A 17453-nucleotide genomic window follows, 5' to 3' on the forward strand; every position below is an offset into this window, starting at 1 on the left:
GTTCAGTTTTGCAATGAAGTTCAAGCACAACAGAGGACAACACAAAATTGTTTTTTTAAATCCTCTAGTGGTCTATTTATACAAACTTAGAGGTAGAACCGTCTGAATTATTTACAAATTTACATTTAAATAAATAGTTACAGAATATGTACAAGTACATACAGTAATATAATCCTAGAACTCGAACCACAAGCTCGCTCAGGTTTAATAAGCGTTACAACAAATTACAAAGATGAAGCTTAACTTTCGCACATGATGAGCTAGTTCAAGTTTCACATGTCAGCAAATATGATTATAATGATGACTAAAACGGCTCAAAGTAATCTGAATAGATCAGTGGTGTTTCCAAGGCCCTGCTCACCCACAAAAGTGTGTTCAGTTAATCTAACTAATCAAACCTCGGCCCAATTTAAAGCAATTCTGGGAGATGTGTGAGAGTCAAAAGTCTCCAAGCACAAATTTGGACTTTAAAAGGTGGAACTTCGTCTGTTTTCTCAGGTGCAACCAGGGGCAAAAAAGAAAGTCTGTGCACCCACATGGTCCTGGAAAAACGAGTTAAACCAGCCCAAACAGTGAAATTACTTGTGAGGGATTATTGTGGCTTTGCATGGCCTTCAGCAGCAACTTATTTAAACTTACGGTCTTCACAAACTGAACCTGCCAAGCACCAAAAAGCAGAATTGGAAATAAATGACTCATCCAGTTCCCTAATGTTAAAAAAAAAAGAATAAAGCTTTAAGTTAACAAGCAAACTAAGCCATTTTAGGTTTAAAATGATAAATGCTTGTCTAGTTGACATATTTGTACTCCTTGCTCCAACAGTCTGCCATATAACTTTGTGAAGAACAAGCTGCGTGAACAACATTTAACCTTTAAAGAGTTACACTCACGTTTCCCAAAAAATAATTACATTTCAAAAACAGGAGGTGGTATATAAGAAAGAAAGCTTACAATGCGCTTGGGCAAACCCAGCTTGGAAACAACGTCACAGGCTCTTGTGCCAAGAGTCCTCCTCAAATTCACTCTGCTGAGCTGCTGCAGACTAAGAGGAGTATCTAAGGAAACAAAAAAACAACAAATAAAAGCTGTCAGAAAAAACACTAGACATTGCCAGGATGCACACTAAAGGTAAACAGACTTACTCTCATAGAACTCAAGGCAAAGGTGAGACGGAGATCCCACAGTGGTGTACTGGATGGGTTTTTTGTTGAGATTATCTCTGGCAAAGACATTCCCCCCAAACTCCACTAGAAGCTCTATAAGATCTATATTCTTTGTTTTAGCTGCATGATGGAGCGCGGTCTCATGGAGCTTGGCAGCATTCACATTTGCCCCTTTGGAAAGAAAGACAATATTTATGTACTCTTTATTAACAATATGAAATTTTAAAATATCAAATAGAGCTTAATATATAATGAATCCAAAGTGCAACAAAAGCTGAAAACCAAATCTGACATTGACAAAAGCGAGTACTCCAAGGCAAGTGGTATATTTTGAAAAGTGAACTTGATCCAAACCAAAAGCTCCATAGGTTATGTTTATCCCCAAACACTAACTCCCCAACATCATCATACCATTTCTCTGTCTTCAATTTTACCTTAAAATTAGTTATCCAAGCCAATGTTCCCGCCCAGAAATAGTTATAACCATTAAAAAAAAATTTCTAAAGCCTTTATGTGCTGAAGATAAGCCTTGACTCACCTGCAACGAGGAGTACTTTGGCGCAGTCGTAATGTTGCCTGGCACAAGCTACATGAAGTGGTGTCCCATAGTGGCAGTCATGAGCCTCCATAAAAGCTCCTCGATCAATCATAAGCTGAACACAAGCTGAGTTACCTTTGAGAAAGACAAGTTACCTTTGCATCAGTTTCTAGTTTACAAATTCCAATGGGAAATGATGCTCCATTTACCGGATATCATAAAAGTAACCCCTGTCTGCATCTTTTCAAACCTCTTAAGTCCAGGTGTAACATCAGCATCCCTTTCAACGCTGAAGAAGAAATTACATATTTGTCTTTTGATATTAAGAATTCAAAAGGCTGTTGCTTGGAAGTGGTTAGAGATAAAAGCATACTGTAAAAGAAAATGTTGATAATGAACCAGCGTTTATGGAGGGAGTAAATTTACTTATCTAATTTGCATTTTGAACCAGAGTGGGCAAATAGCTCAGGAAGTACTTCATCAAAAGTCAAAAAGTGATTACCTCATAAACTGTGAATAGCTACTGTCAAATAACAGCCACTAGAGCCCAAAAATCCTCCAAAAAGAATAAATAAGTAATGTCTGTTGCCTGACACAATCTTTATGTTATTATAGCGTAGTGTTGTCTTCCTAACGATCTACTTGTTTTAGTCCATTACTGTTCCAAACTAAGCTGTATCTGATATTGAACATCAAGATGAATGTCCAAATATAACAATTACGTAACTATTACATAAATTGGTTCAGTAAACCCTGGTCTCTTTTGCGTTTCCACAGCCAAATGTATCTGTACAAAGAAGAACGCGACACAGGATGAGAATGGTGGACATCCAACAGTTTATGTTCATTTTTCTTGAATGTGGTTTTTAACAACAAAAAAATACTCAGTATATTTAAACATGGCGCTGGGGCCGCATTACCGTGCCAAGTCGCACGGTAAGTGATGATTCTTTTGACCAGTCAATGGATTATTGTGTGTCAAGCTCCACCCTTTTGGCTCCAATCGGTCCCTTCCCAGTTTTTGCCAGTGGAAATGCAAAAAACTGGTACCAACCCATCCTGTACTGAGCCGGACTAGTTGGTGGAAATTTTTTACTGACTTAGAAGAACTTAAGAGAAGAGACAGGATGCAAGATGGATGTCGAATTAGCCTTGGTTAGTGGGCGCCATGGTGTGAAACGGTTTGCCAAAGTTTAGTAGTGTTGCTTTAAGTTTATAAGAATTGCTTTTATTACAAATTGTGTTTTAGGAAGCTGCTTAAGCACGTTTTTTTTTATTATTTATTTATTATGCTCAACATTTTTAATGAAACAAACACAAAAACTGAAAATTATTTTCAGATGAAAAAATATCTTGATGTTTCAGCCCAATAACATTTCAACAAACACTGTGTACAATAAGACGTACCTCCCATGCAAGCCTCGTGAAGAGGAGAGAAGGTGAATAGTGGAGGATTGACAGTAGCTCCATACTCCAATAGTAGTTTGACACATTCCAGGCTACCGGCTGCACAGGCATCACACAGCGGAGTGCTGCCGTCAATGTTTCGAGCATCCACCTGAACAAGGTACATGCATGAGGTGATCAGAAAAAAAGGAAAAAAAGAAAACAAAGCTAAAAACTTGACTAAATTCTATTATAAACACAATGAGACCCTCTGACCTGTGCACCAGCTTCCAGCAGCAGTCTGACACATTGGGTTTGACCCTGTATACATGCCTCATGCAGGGGGGTGATGGAATCCACAGCCACAATGTTAACTGCTGCACCGCCCTCAATCAGTTGCTGCAACTGGAGGGCTCTGCCCTGTGCAGCAGCCTCGTGCACTGCTGACCGGTCTGTCCAGAATCCAAGGCCATGAGCTGCAGGTATGTGAAGAAAACATGTCTAAGTCCTTGTCGTCATGACGATGTGGGAACAAGCATAGCTATGAACATTATAACTGTGCTCCTTTTTCTTTTTGTTGAGCCTAAAACATATAAACAAACAGAATAAGCTTTTAATTGCCATTTGAAAACATGAAAGTTTTTTTTTTTTTTTTGTAGACCCTAACCCTGCAGTTAAAATAATATATCATGAGACATTGTACCACAGCTCTCTCACAAACACACAAAGCAGGAAAACACAAGGCTGGAACCTATAAGATTTATAATCTTCCTTACAAAACCTGAGACTATATAGTGTTTAACTTAAAAGGCGCCAGAGGAGTAACTGTATGGTAAATGAGCATGCACTGTGTCATCTCAGTTCCATCGTAATAGTGTAAATAAAGTATGTTACTAGATGTGTATGAGAGGCTGATATGTTATTTCTCACACTGACCTGTGCAACATGTTGCCTACTTCCAGAGCCTGCTCACCTTACTAACGAGCTTACAGCTTGCTTCATGCTCTCGAATTAAAATGAACTACTTTTAGGCTGACCTTGCTAGCCGTCAAACTTTACTCAAAATATAGTAAGTGAAATGAATGCTTAACGTTAAAAAAGGAGATTTGTCTGACAACAATATCCAGTCATTCGCTGACTCATTCTATAAATTGTAGTCTTAGGTTACCGTTAGTCACCAACTGTAAGCTACTTACCGATTTCTCCATACAAGGACGGCCTGGCCCGAGTGATCTCCATTTCATTATTCCGTTTTCCTCTTCGTTCACTACATAGATTCAGCCAAACGTGTAATTCTTTTTGAAGCAAAAGATTAAAGAGTATAATGGCTGCATTATTACAAATCACGCCGGACAGCAAGTGCAGAGTAGCCGGTGAGAGCAGCTGATGCCCAGCCTATATAAACAATGACATGGGATTCTGGGAAATGTAGTCGACAGACCTGTGGGACATCAGAAACGGCTATTCTTTTATTTGGTAAGTGACAGATTATATAGAGAGTTAAAATGTATGTAAATAAACTTGAAATGAAACACTTTTATAAATGGCGTGTAAATTGCACAGGTAGGATAGTTCTCCTTTTCTATGCTGTTTTCAAAAGCTAACATGGCTAACTTTAGCTAGTGTGACACATTACCATAATAAATGTCATTATGGTGCGTTCATCTTCAGTCGGACTTCCGAGTACAAATCAAATAAGTGTCATGTGTGGGTTTGAGGTTTTATGATTTCTGATAGAGACAGAAACTTGGCTGCACACCAAATGATGAGGTCTTCCTGTAAACATGGGTCCCGTTAAATGAAGTAGTGTGTTCCAGTTGTCTCAGAATTCCGAGCGGCCGAGAATATCTGGCGTCATTACCAGGTAGTTGGTGTTCCAACTGCATCAACTCGGGAAAATGGACGCCTCCAAAAAAGCCAATTTGTGAGCATCTACAAAGCCTGAAAATGTATTAGCTGTTGCCTTCAGTGGATGCCAAGTTGAGCCAAACTACACTGTGTTGCAAACACATCCCATCATCACCAAGACAATGACAATGTGAGTTTTGTTGCAGAGTTTAAAAGTTGGCTATGTTGGTGAGACAAAACTCTCCTTGTACAGCCTCATCTGTATCCTCTTGTTTATCCATCTATCAATGCACACTTTCAGGCCTTTGAGTATGACTCTTCTCAATGCTGCTCTACCTCGTCTCTCTTTCTCATCTTGGCAGATGAAGTAGAACTCCTCATTGGGTCAGACTCAGATACCAACCTGCAGAGTCCTCTGCCAAGATTCTCCTGAGTGTTCATTCAGTTGTCCATAGAATTGGAATCTTCTCCAAAACCTTATGTTTGTATATCACAGAAACCCTGAAATTGGACTAAAACTACAAAATGTTATAATGTTATCAAACAAGATAGCATAAAATCTGTAGAAGGCCAAATGTACCAGTGTTCAGTATTCTTGCTGAAATCAGTGTTGGCTGGCCTATCACATGTTTCCATGGTTACTGAAAGGCCAAAGGAAATTGGAAATGAGAAGGTTACTGCTAGTAGTGGCAACATATTTCATTATTTTCTTCTCATTAACATTACCAGGGTTTTCAGCTCATTTGATGGGATTATATTGGAATCACTGTTACACAGTATTTATTTTGTTTTAACACCTTTGTTGTGTTGAAAGCAGGACATATGTCTTGCTTAGTGTTGTGGTTTTTCAACAAGTATCTCTGGTATGGTGACACTTTGGGTTATTCAAATCTTTGGTTATATCTTTGGCTAAAATCCCCTGATTATTTGATTTCTGCCGAAGTTCCATTAGTTTTGTTGATGTAATGATGTGATAGTCTGAACAACCTGACATCCTCACAGGATGTATTATTTATTAAAATTGACCTGACTGATTATCCATGCTGTTTGTTAGGTCTTACTACTTCCTTGGTGGGTATACTCTGTGAAACTTAGCAAGATTTCCTGTTGTTGCCAGTGTCATTTTCTTCGCTGTGGTTTGCTGGGGGAGCAGGATCAAAGCCAGAGACAAGACCAGATTAAATAAACTGATCAGGAGGGCTGGTTCTGTAATTGGCTGCAGGCAGGAAATATTTGAGGCCATGGTGGAGAGGAGGACTGCAGACAAACTGATTTCTATCATGGATAATCCGGACTGCCTCTTCCTCCATGTCTTGTCCTGCTGCAGCGGTGCATCTGATGTAAACAGGAGAGAGCAGGTATATTAAAAAGAAGAGACGTTTTCTCACTGGCACTTAGGAAAGAAGAAAAAGAACCAACATTTCTCTTTGTCCGTCAAAACCCATGCAAATGGGGAGAAAATTGTGAATTTGTTGGATGGGAAACTGCTCCCAAAAGACAATAAGAAACTATTTTTTATATGTTTTACAAACATGAAGCATAAAGTGGGCCTTTTTTTGCCTCTGGTTCGGTAAATCTTGGTCATAGCGAGATGAAACTTATAGTTTTGGACTCTGGAAGATGTGTGCTTTCAGTAGACGTGTCATTTGTCCGTGTCCATGCCAATCTAATGAGACATTTTTGTCTCAGCCCAGCTAAATAAAACCCTTAGAGCCGCAAATGTTGCAAGACCTTTTGAAAAAAGACTATTTATAATTTTTAAATAATATCTACTATAGGACATTTTTTGTCATTTTTTAAGAACCACAATTTTATTTCTCTTTTTATGTTTTAAAACAAAGAAATATAGGATAGACAGACTTCTGTGGGATGTAGATATTTGTGGAAAATGTGGGGGGGAAAACAGTTTTTGACCTAATGACAAGAAAAACAGAATAAAAAAATATATTACTGGCATTTTTTCATTACATTATGTTCATGAAAAAAACCTGAAAAATTTCTAAGAAAAAAATCTGCATTTGTTATTATATCTACATTTAAAAACATTAGTTAGTTCCTTAGCATTTTTAGTCATGGATTAAGAGTCACTGTGGAAGGTCAAGAGAGCCACTCGCTGCTCCAAAAACGCTGGTTGCACACCCCTGATTTAGTGTTTGTAAACCAAAATTTACTGCATTATATTCATATAGAAGTAGGCCTTCTTTTAAAAGAAAAGAACATTTTACACGAATCAATGTGAATAATCGTGAGTAATTGCAACATTTCATGTGATATATATATAGTATATAGTATTTTTTGCATCTTACAGTTTAATTTGACTCTTTCTTCATCTCTCATTTATGCTGGTGTAACACTGAAATTTACAAGTCTGGGATTAATATTTGGTATTTGTGGATTCGAATTCTGATCACAGTATGCTACCTTATAAATGTATGCAGGTAGGATACCTTGACAGTTTAAATCAGGGTTGTCCACAAAGACCGCTGTCCTGCAGGTTTTTGGATGTTTCCTGCTTCAGCACACCTGAATCAGAACATCTAAAACCTGAAGGACTGCAGCCCTCAAGTGTTTAAATTATATGCTATTTTATATATTTATGCACATAGGATACCTCAACAGTGTAAATTAATGAAAGTGTCTGTTTTAAGGCTATATAATGATTAAAAACTCAAAGCTGTTTAAATATACAATTTCTAGGAAGAAATATAATAACAAATATATAAAACTGAAGTTATTAATTTGTTTATTTCACAACACAGAGATACAGCTGACTAAGGTCTTACAAAAACATGGAGATACAGCTGTTAAACCTGAGGGTAGTATGGATTTATAAGCTTGTCCTCACACTACATTTAAATTAAGTTTTTGCATTGTAAGTAAGCACAGAAAGTATAGGTAGGGCAGGACATCTAGATGGGAAGGATGAAATGTTATAACACTGGTTCTGCAGTTTCAAAGCTCAGAGGGTTTTTCCTTTACAGTTGTTTCTCCAGTCAGAGACACCAAAATGAAAATTTATTTTATTTACTAATTTATTTAACAGTGACAAATGCATAAAACACTGATTTTTAAAAGTATATAAAGAAAATTATATGCCAGGTTTCTAGCCCCTGCCCCTGGTTAGACTTCCAAAGTGAAAACATCCATCCATCCATCCATCCATCCATTTTCTACCACTTATCCAGTGTCGGGTCCTAGGGGCAGCTGCCTAAGCAGGGAAGCCCCGACCTCCCCAACCACATTTGCCAGCTCGTCTAGGGGGATCCCGAGGCATCCCAAGACAGCCGAGAGATGTAGTCCCTCTGATGTGTCCGTGGTATTCCCCGGGGTCTCATCCCATTGAGAGGCGTTCAGGAGGCATCCTGAACAGATGCAGGGGGCGACCTCATCTGGCTCCTCTCCATGCGGAGGAGCAGCGACTCTACTCTGAGCCCTTCCCAGATCACTGGTCTCTCTCTCATTTATAAGTGAGAGCCCGGCCACCCTGTGGAGAAAACTAATTTCGGCCGCTTGTATTTGTGGTCTTGTTCTTTTGGTCACTACCTACAGCTTGTTACCATAGGTGAGAGTAGGAACGAAGATCCACTGGTAAATCAAGAGCTTTGCCTTTTGGCTCAACTCCTTCTTAATAATAATAATAATAATAATACATTTTATTTGTTGGCGCCTTTCTAGACACTCAAGGTCACCTTACAGGATAAAACACAAGAGTAAAACAAATCAATAAATACATTCATAAATTAACAGATACATAAAAAATAATAAAAGCAGTGTGAAATATTACAGGGAGTATGCCAGTTTGAACAGATATGTTTTGAGTTTGGATTTGAACAGTTGTATAGAATCAGAGTTACGGAGGTCTGGGGGGAGGGAGTTCCAGAGATGAGGAGCAGAGCAGCTGAAAGCCCTGCTCCCCATGGTAACAAGGTGGGCTGGGGGGACAATGAGGTGGATGGAGGAGGAGGATCTGAGGGAACGGACTGGTATGGAGACATGGAGGAGATCAGAAAGGTAGGGAGGAGCGAGGTTATGGATGGCCTTGTAGGTGAACAGCAGGATTTTGTAGTGGATGCGGTAGGTGACAGGGAGCCAGTGGAGCTGCTGCAGCACAGGGGTAATGTGATGGGTGGAGGCGGTTCTTGTGATGACCCGGGCTGCTGCATTCTGAACCAGTTGAAGTCTATGAAGTGTTTCACCATAACAGACCGATGCAGTCTGCATCACTGCAGACATCGCACCAATCTACCTGTCAATCTCTCACTCCATCCTTCCCTCACTCGTGAACAAGACCCTGAGATACTTGAACTCCACCACTTGGGGCGGGACCTCATTCCCACCCGGACAAAACACTCCCTTTTCTGGGAGAGGACCATGGTCTTGGATTTAGAGTTAAGCTGATTCTCATTCCGGCCACTTCACCCTTGACCGCAAATCGCTTCAGCGTGAGCTGAAGATCACGGCCCGATGAAGCTAACAGAACCACATCATCAGCAAAAAGCAGAGACCCAATGCTGAGGCCACCAAACCGGATCCCCTCAACACCTCGGATCCACCTAGAAATTCTGTCCATAAAAGTTCTGAACAGAATCGGGGACAAACGGCAGCCTTTGCAGAGTCAAACCTTCACTGAAAACAGATCTGATTTACTGCCAGCAATGTGGACCAAGCTCCGGCACCGGTTGTACAGGGACTAGACAGCTTGTACAAGGGGTCCAGCACTCCATGCTCCTGGAGAACCCCCCACAAGACTCCCTAGGGGACACGGTGGAACACCTTCTCCAAGTCCACAAAGCACATGTAGACTGGTTAAACAAACTCCCATGCCCCCTCCAAGACTCTAGAGAGGATGTAGATCTGGTCCACTGTTCCACGACTGAGATGAAAACCACACTGCTCCTCCTCAAATCAAGGTACATATAAATGTTAATCTGATTGACCCTTCTTTCCAGCACCCTGAATAAACTTTACCAGGGAGGCTAATGAGTGTGATAAAGAAGACGACTCCAAACCCCATCAGAGGGTGGCCCAGGAAGGCCCCAGCAAGAACCCCCCACATTCACGGGGCACAGGTCCCAGTGGGCCAAAATCGGCAGCCACCAACCCCACCAGGCACCAGCCATCCAGGGCGGCCAAAGGGTGGGCATTCTGAACTGCTGTACGTTGCGCAAGCACAAACAACAGGAATTTCTTTAGCTAATCTAGCTGTAGCTCTTTAACTGATTAACATTTAGCTAGCTAACCTTAAACAGAAAAACAAACCTTCAATAACCAAATCTAATGTTTTTTTTAATTATTATTATTATTCTACTGAATAAACATTTGCCAAAATTTGCCAAAACAGAGTGAAACTTTAAGAATGCCTCATACAGGTATAACATATTTAAGATAAAATAATTTTTAAAAAAGTAAGTAGAGAGTTATTTCATTTCCCACAGTTAAATTCCCACCAAAACCAAATGATATTACTTCTTGTAAATAGCTTGTTGGAGTTGTAGTCTTTATGTATTTGTTTATTTTTTTAAAGTTAATTAAGCACATTCTAACAGGGTGAAAAATTGCTACTGGGGCATGAAGAAAATAGCAAATAAGAAATATTGTTTCACCAGATTCAATTGCATAATAAAATAATTTAGAAAAGTTTATCAAGTTATTAAAGAAATTTTTGTTTTAAAAGTTTTTGGGCTACATTTCATAAGTTGATGATGAAATTAAGCATGTCACCAAAAAGGTGTGTAAAATATAAACTGAAATATATTTTATGGTTAAATTATTGCAAACACATAAGTGCATAAATAAAGTACTTTGTTGTAAAAATCTAGTACATTTTAGAATAAATATGGGTAAAAAAAAATAACAACAATAATAATAATAAATAAACATGCAGACATGAAATGTTGCCACAAACAACTACCCAGTTCTTAAATTCTTGGGAAATATGCTGGACCTGTTTTTAGTACGGATACTAACTTCTATAGTCTGTAGAGTTACAGCAAACTAACGTATGCATGATAAGTCTGCTAAGAAATCATTTAAAACGGGCCGTAAGACATTAGCGTCGAAAGTTGAACTTCGCCATTACGTTTCCAGTTATTGATGATTGATTTTCTTAACGGCAAGGACACACGTTGGAGACGTGAGCCGTAAGCGCAGACTAGCTTCGACATAGCTTCCACAACTGCCTCACCACCACAGTTCGGTGTAGGTTTTCAAGATGGATGCTTAACCTTAGCCTGGATAGGTTTCTGTTTCTATTTCGATACGGACGTCGATGGTCCTCGCGAGGAGTCATGTGAGAGACCGAGGAACTTTAATAGTTAGATGAACTTGTAATTTGCGAAGCTAAAAAACTGTATTTTTGTGAATGTTTTAGCGTCTTCGTGCCTGGACTGTGGGGTGTTTTGCAACTTCCTGGTTGTCGCATTAATATGTCAGTTGAAACTGCGGCGACAAACCAAGTGCCTCTGAAAGCTTTACTGGAGACAGAATTCATGGGGTTTTATAATCACGGTGTAATGTTCAAACCTACCAGATACAACTGTTTTCAGCGACGAGCGAGAAGACAAGGACACATTTAATACGCAATGGAAAGTGGAAGTGGCGATGCCTCGGATAAAGGTGATGTTATTTCTCTCGTGGGACTTTCGCCACAACGTCACAATGTTAAAATGAAAGTATATAACATTTAGATTCATATATGTACGCTTTAATTGTTATATAATCCATCTGTTATTGTGTGACTAAACCGAAATGGTAGACTAAGGTGCCGTCCTCCTGGTCACACTGGCCCATGGTTGTGAAATACTACGGAGACTTTTTCCTGGTTGAAATCCAAGCTGCCGTTTGCTGTAATTTTCCAGTGTCTCGTACTTTTTTTTAGTTTTGTTTCGTGTTATTTATTTATTTATTTATTTATTTATTGTCCACGTTTTAGGTTTTTTAATACCTGTGTCAGACTCTTTGGACGTCTTTCAAAGCAGTATTTTGGCTCCACTTCAAAATGCGTACTTGTACGAAGAATCCAAGCAGTTTTTCAGATATAAATCTGCCTTTTTGGTAAAGAATCCCGAACTGGAAGAAAAGGTCAGCCCAGCCTTTTTCCGTATGCCCCACTATTTATGTATTTCAGTGTTCTAATACTTAAACATGAAGCCATATGGTTAAACTCAAAGCAGTTTGTATTTAATTAAGTTACATTGCATTTTCTGTCATGAATTATGACCTTGTGGTACAACATATCCAGTTTTTATTTGCACATTATACCCCTTTTAAAAGAAAACCTGAGCAAATAATGTTTTGAGTGCCAGAAGACAAACTGCCTTTTAAAACTAATCTCTTTTGATTTGCCTTTTATGTTAGTACAACACTTTCCGAGCAAAGAAGAGAAACGCAGGCTATTCAGAGAATGAGCTCAAGGAGTCATATGGATTTTTGCTGTTTGATGATGGCAGCAAGGTACAAATTAAAGATACCGACACACCAAAAGAATACACTTTCAATCAGAGATTTTCCTCTTGCTTATGTTGTTTTTTTCCCCCTATAGGCTAATGCCCTTGGAGTAACTGGTTTGTTAACTGGGAACAGCACATGTACAACATTGGGAGATCCTTTGAAGGGTAAATAACAACCCCTTTATCTCCTTCTAGCAGTCTAACCCTAGTCAAAGTCATTTTAGCATTTGCGTGTCAGCAACAAATGAACAAGAAATGAAGAAAACGTAGATTAGTATGGAATCAAGCATGCAGTTTAAATGTACTTACTGGTTATTTGGAAGAAAAAATCCCAAGGAGTTAATGTAGTGAAGATGAAAGCCAAGAATTGTCTGCACTCTCTTGACTTGCCAGTGCTTTTTGAAAGTGAAAGCAAATGTAAGCAATCTGTGTATATAAGTGAAAGTAGAAAATATATGTTATGAAACAGAAACTGCAATTTGCAGCATGTGGGGAGTTCACTGAGGTGTGTTGAATATGTTGAATGCAGAAGGATTTATGTTTTATTGCTCTGCTTTTAGCAGTAAACTGACTTCCTCTGTATTTTTTCTGCATCACTTTAAAGCTGGACTGTGAGATTAAAGACTTGTTTCCACATATAAGGCTGTAACTGATGTGGAAGTGATCAGATAGAAATGCTGGTCAAACACTGGCGTAGCACATGAAAATAAGTGTTGCATGTAACTGAATGTAGCAGTGCTGCACTGAGATGGTTTCAAGTTTCATTTCCTATCCATTGAGACATTTTTGATTTGCTCAGTTCCTGCTCCTGCTGTGTAGCTGTGACATTTTTTTTTTTCTTTTTTTTTCAACAACTTTTTTGTAATTATCTAGTTAGTTCTTAGTATTTTCTTTCTTCACACTGGGGCAAAGCTGTATAAACATACCCAACCAGTTAGACCTGTTCTTGCATGCTCCTAACGTAACCAGGGCCTGTATTCCTTCAGATTCTGAGAATCCGCTCAGAGAGCTCCTAACTTAACCTAAAAATTCCAACTGGACAGAGGAACAGTGTTTGCTCCGGGCTCAATTGGTCAATGAGCATAAAAGTGTTTTGTGAGATATATTCCACGGAAAACCACAAATATGATTCCTGCACAATCCATTCTGTAACGTTTAATTAATTCACTGTCATCCAGTGTTTGGAGAATATCTCTCCTGCCTCTTCTGTCTGCCATATTGTCCTCTGATTAGGGAATTCCTAGGCTGCTTAAAGGTCCTCTTCCCTGCTCTTAACAGATATCACCTCAGGAGCTCTCTTAAAAGCTAAGATTCTTTAGGAATAGCTTTTTTCTTTATTAGGATCTACTCTTGACTAGGGGAAATTCTAAGAAAACATCATGATTATAAGGATTTTCCCAGAATTTGGCCGCTAGGAGCAACTCTTTGCACTAAGAATCTTCTGGAATATGGCCCCAGATTTGTGAATTGCCATTTTTCACGAGTGACAGACTTTTGTTAAGTTAAAATGCTTTGTCTTCCTTCTTTATATTTGAGCTCCTCTTGCACACACTGAGATCATTGTCACTTTGAACAAGGTGTGTGTTCACAGTAATCCTTCAGGGTGTGGTCGCTCTGCTGTAAACATATCAGTTTTATCTAAGACTACTTCAGAGCTTTGAGTTGAACATTGTACTGAATTTTTGAGCCTTCATTGTATAAATATATATTCCTGATAGTATTCACATCAATTTGAAAATGTATTATAACCCAAAGATTTTTTTCCTTTAAAAAGGTGTTTACATATCGATGTACTCTGACTGTTTGGATCTGAATCGGTGGTATCATGGAAAATCTGGGTACATTGCCATCATCAAGCTAACAAAGGTACTGAAAATGTTACTGTAATATTTTATATGAAGAATCACTGCTGCTGGTGTGATAGCTAGAAATCATTAGTCTTTTCCTTGCTAACAGGGTAAAGTTCAAAATGTTGCAGAAAACTACACCCAGAACTACACTGAGCCCACTGTGGGCTTTGACTGTCATGTGTCCGAACATTTGCCTTCAGTATCTGCCAAAACCAGCTCATTTCTTGCCTTTGAGAGAACCCAGGTGAGATTTGTGATTGTGGAGCTAAAGATGATTCTGACACCAAACAGCTTGAGTCCATTGTTTTTTCTTTTTTTCTTTTCTTTCAGTATTATGTATATGAGCTGCTGGATGATGGAAGCAATGGAACAGCTCAGTGTCCCAGTGCTGCCTGTCCATTTGCTATTGTATCATTTTCATATACGGACACCAAAGAAACACTTTCTGTTCCAGAAGAGAGAAGGTACTCTTATCATTAGAGTAACTTATACATTTGTTATTTCTAATGCAGTACAACCTCATATAAATTGATATTAATATTAATTGTATCTCAATTTCTCTTTTCAGTGAGGTGAAAAAACTTGGTAAGTAACTCGACTGATTACAAAAACTAAAAATATTCTTCACAAACACTCAAATACCAGTTAAAAAAACCATTGTGTCATGTTCTTTGTCAAGCCAAGACTGATGCATCTTTGTCGTGAGAAAGTACAGAGATGTAAAATTGATTTTCTACAGATACTCCTCTGAGCTGGCAAGACCAGTAGTAACAGGCTAAATAAGCCCACATCGTTTGTGCTTACATCCATGAAGTTGTTTGCAGAACTATGCATTCTAACCTCGGTGCTGTCATCAGTCAGCTGAATCTGCTGGCTTTGATGTGTGAAAGGACACAGCAATGCAGGGCTGAGCTTTATTAAACATGTGGGAATTGTGAGAAAGAATGAAGTGGGTTAACATTAATATCTTTAAGGAGAAACAGATTTTTAAACTATGCAACAACACTTCAATGGTTCCTACTGTTTGAAATTGGCAAAATTTTGGCCAAACTGCAAAAAATAAACATGTTTTCTATTCATCCATTTACACACACTCACTCAACAATGTTGCTGGAGCTGCTGTGCAAGGATCTCGACCATTATCAGGATCTTGGGTTCAGTGCCTGATATTTCAAGATGCAAAAGGTCTGTGGATCTCCTCCCAAAAGGCCTGTCCCAAAAACCATTCTTAGTACTTTTGAATTGAATTGATTTATCTCCTATTAAAAGCTTTGGGCGGTGACAGATACACCAGATAATACACCTTCAATCAGTAACATTATGCTTCATCAGCATACCGGCCGAAGTTGCAAGATAGACAATGTGCTCTCTAAAGTTTTCTTGTCCTTGCAATTAAACATTGTTAGCACTATTAGCTAGTTTAGTGACTTTCCCCAAGAGTGCTTTACTTCATGGAGAGGCTGGGAATCTAATCATCAATCTTTCACCTGGAAGGCGACTCTGCCGCCTGTTCTGCAGATTCCATGACAAATGATCACAAGACAAATTCACAATGTTAAAAGAAAAAGAGACAAATGGTCACAAATTGTTTTATTATCTATATATAAAGGGGAAATATGAAATATGTATATATATATTAATTTAGTTATAAAAATGTGTACAAATACTTTCAAAACTCAATTCACTAGTACAATATGTATATGAAATAAATTTCCTTTGTAGTTCCATCATACCTAAGGTCAGATTTTATTTCACACACTGGTGAGATAAAGTGATAGTGACTATTATCTGTTTCTGTTCTCATCAGGGATGGCGCTACCAGACTTAATACTCAAGTTTCTCACAGTGTAAATACGACCACGGTGAAACTGGTTCGATATTCGATAAATTCAACCTTTTTTCCGCGGATCACCACATTGACGGCAGTTTTCAGTGTTAATAAAAAATTAGAAATGTATTTTCTTTTGTGGTCTCAATAAACGAAACAGTTTTTAAATAATGTTTTCTCAGTAATTGTAACATTATCTCCTAAATCCACCAGTTAAATAATGTGTATTTAATTAAATTCAGTATGCAAGATTTTAAAATCATTCAGTTAAAGGGTTTTATATGATGAAAAATATGTTGTTTAATTGCTGTTTTGGTTGTTTTATTTTAGCTTGCCATTACTTGCTGTGGACGGGTCAGCTTCAGATCGATGGGCAGACCTACGCTGTTAAGCTGAAGCCTGTTGTGGGAGCTTCCATCCCAGCAAAATTGTATGTTCAACATGCATCCAGAAATACTTTCATTCTTTCTTGATTTACAAAAGTTTAAATTTCCATTGTTTTGACCTTGTATCATTTTTTTCTCTTTTGTCTTTAGGCCATCTGTGGTGAAAGTTAACAAAATCATTTCAATGTCAGATCTGCGGCGACTGTTGCCAAGAGCTATTTTTGAAACCTCCTACTCTGATGAGGGTGTGTTTTTAAGATCTCTAAAAAGAAAAGAGGAAAAATCTAAAATTTCTCAGAAAATCTTAAAATTATCACTGGATAACTTATTTTATAAAATTTTCAATAATTTTTTCTTTTTTTTGTCTTTGTTTGCCGTCTTATAGTCTTTCACGATGGCTTTTACTGCAGTCTGTGTGAGTTTGTGCCTTCTGAACTGGAAGAAACCAGTTCATTTGCACAGCTTTTGTGGGAGATCAAGGAGAGAGATCTTGTGAGTTTGTATGTCTCAAATTATTAATCACATAAAGTGGCTAACAGCCAGGAACCTAAAGTATTTAATTTATACTGATAAAAATATTTTTATCATTGTAAAATTAGCTTCTTGGCTTAAGCAGTTAAAGACGCACTACAGAACTTTTGCAAATTTTCTCAGTAATGCACTTCCTAGCAATGGCTATTTTGGCATCCATCTTGTATTCTACCTGTACTGTGAGCTTTCTCCAGCCAGTAAAAGACAGTCTTATCTTGACTATTGTCTTATCTATTGCTCTGTCCCTTTTGCTCTTTCTTTTCCTCTCTTCCTCCTATAATGTCTTCTTGTGTTTCTTTGCTGAATCAGCCGCTTGTTCAAAATAGCTGGTGTGTTAATATCCCCTTGCTAGTGCATGACGCAGTACATAAAGCAAATTCAGCTGCAACATCACACGGTGTTCCTAAAGAAAACGCAAAGTTCTGTTTCTCAGCGTCAGGGTGCTACTGGCCAGCAGCGGCTCCATAACTGTGCA

General features: G+C 38.5%; 2 protein-coding genes across 5 annotated transcripts in view; one reads left to right on the forward strand and one right to left on the reverse strand.

Moving 5' to 3' along the window:
- LOC121647984 (ankyrin repeat and SOCS box protein 13-like) lies at positions 1-12797 on the reverse strand. Of its 3 annotated transcripts, XM_041997846.1 has the most exons (9): positions 12693-12797; positions 5962-6270; positions 4284-5447; positions 3364-3563; positions 3109-3259; positions 1702-1836; positions 1143-1334; positions 952-1055; positions 3-657 (listed from the first exon to the last, which is right to left on the reverse strand). In XM_041997846.1, the coding sequence occupies exons 3-9, from the start codon at positions 4324-4326 to the stop codon at positions 556-558; spliced, it is 927 nt and encodes a 308-aa protein (XP_041853780.1). In that variant the 5' UTR covers positions 4327-5447; positions 5962-6270; positions 12693-12797; the 3' UTR covers positions 3-555. The 3 variants fall into 3 exon arrangements, with proteins under 3 accessions (XP_041853781.1, XP_041853780.1, XP_041853779.1); XM_041997845.1 differs by having other exon boundaries at positions 4284-6270; XM_041997847.1 differs by having other exon boundaries at positions 1-1055; positions 4284-6270.
- The window catches only part of tasor2 (transcription activation suppressor family member 2), a 21223-nt gene continuing 14920 nt past the window's right edge, over positions 11151-17453 (forward strand). Inside the window, exons 1-12 of one of the 2 annotated variants that reach the window (XM_041997843.1) lie at positions 11151-11224; positions 11306-11550; positions 11867-12015; positions 12292-12387; positions 12476-12548; positions 14158-14249; positions 14340-14477; positions 14564-14697; positions 14802-14818; positions 16392-16491; positions 16598-16692; positions 16833-16939. In XM_041997843.1, the coding sequence (XP_041853777.1) occupies positions 11517-11550; positions 11867-12015; positions 12292-12387; positions 12476-12548; positions 14158-14249; positions 14340-14477; positions 14564-14697; positions 14802-14818; positions 16392-16491; positions 16598-16692; positions 16833-16939 (1035 nt within the window). In that variant the 5' untranslated portion in view covers positions 11151-11224; positions 11306-11516. Of the gene's footprint in view, positions 11551-11866; positions 12016-12291; positions 12388-12475; positions 12549-14157; positions 14250-14339; positions 14478-14563; positions 14698-14801; positions 14819-16391; positions 16492-16597; positions 16693-16832; positions 16940-17453 lie in introns of both variants that reach the window. The other variant, XM_041997844.1, reaches the window with a different exon arrangement.

This window comes from Melanotaenia boesemani, chromosome 10, assembly GCF_017639745.1.
Source record: "Melanotaenia boesemani isolate fMelBoe1 chromosome 10, fMelBoe1.pri, whole genome shotgun sequence".
In the NCBI taxonomy this organism is placed as follows: Eukaryota; Metazoa; Chordata; class Actinopteri; order Atheriniformes; family Melanotaeniidae; genus Melanotaenia; species Melanotaenia boesemani.

Bases quoted from the DNA above. Each gene is read 5' to 3' on its own strand.
- LOC121647984 (XM_041997846.1), bottom strand. From the start codon at position 4,326: ATGGAGATCACTCGGGCCAGGCCGTCCTTGTATGGAGAAATCG. The intron at 3,564-4,283 runs GTAAGTAGCTTA...ACATACCTGCAG, and splicing joins GTCCTTGTATGGAGAAATCG to CTCATGGCCTTGGATTCTGG. The intron at 1,837-3,108 runs GTACGTCTTATT...TCTTTCTCAAAG, and splicing joins TCACGAGGCTTGCATGGGAG to GTAACTCAGCTTGTGTTCAG.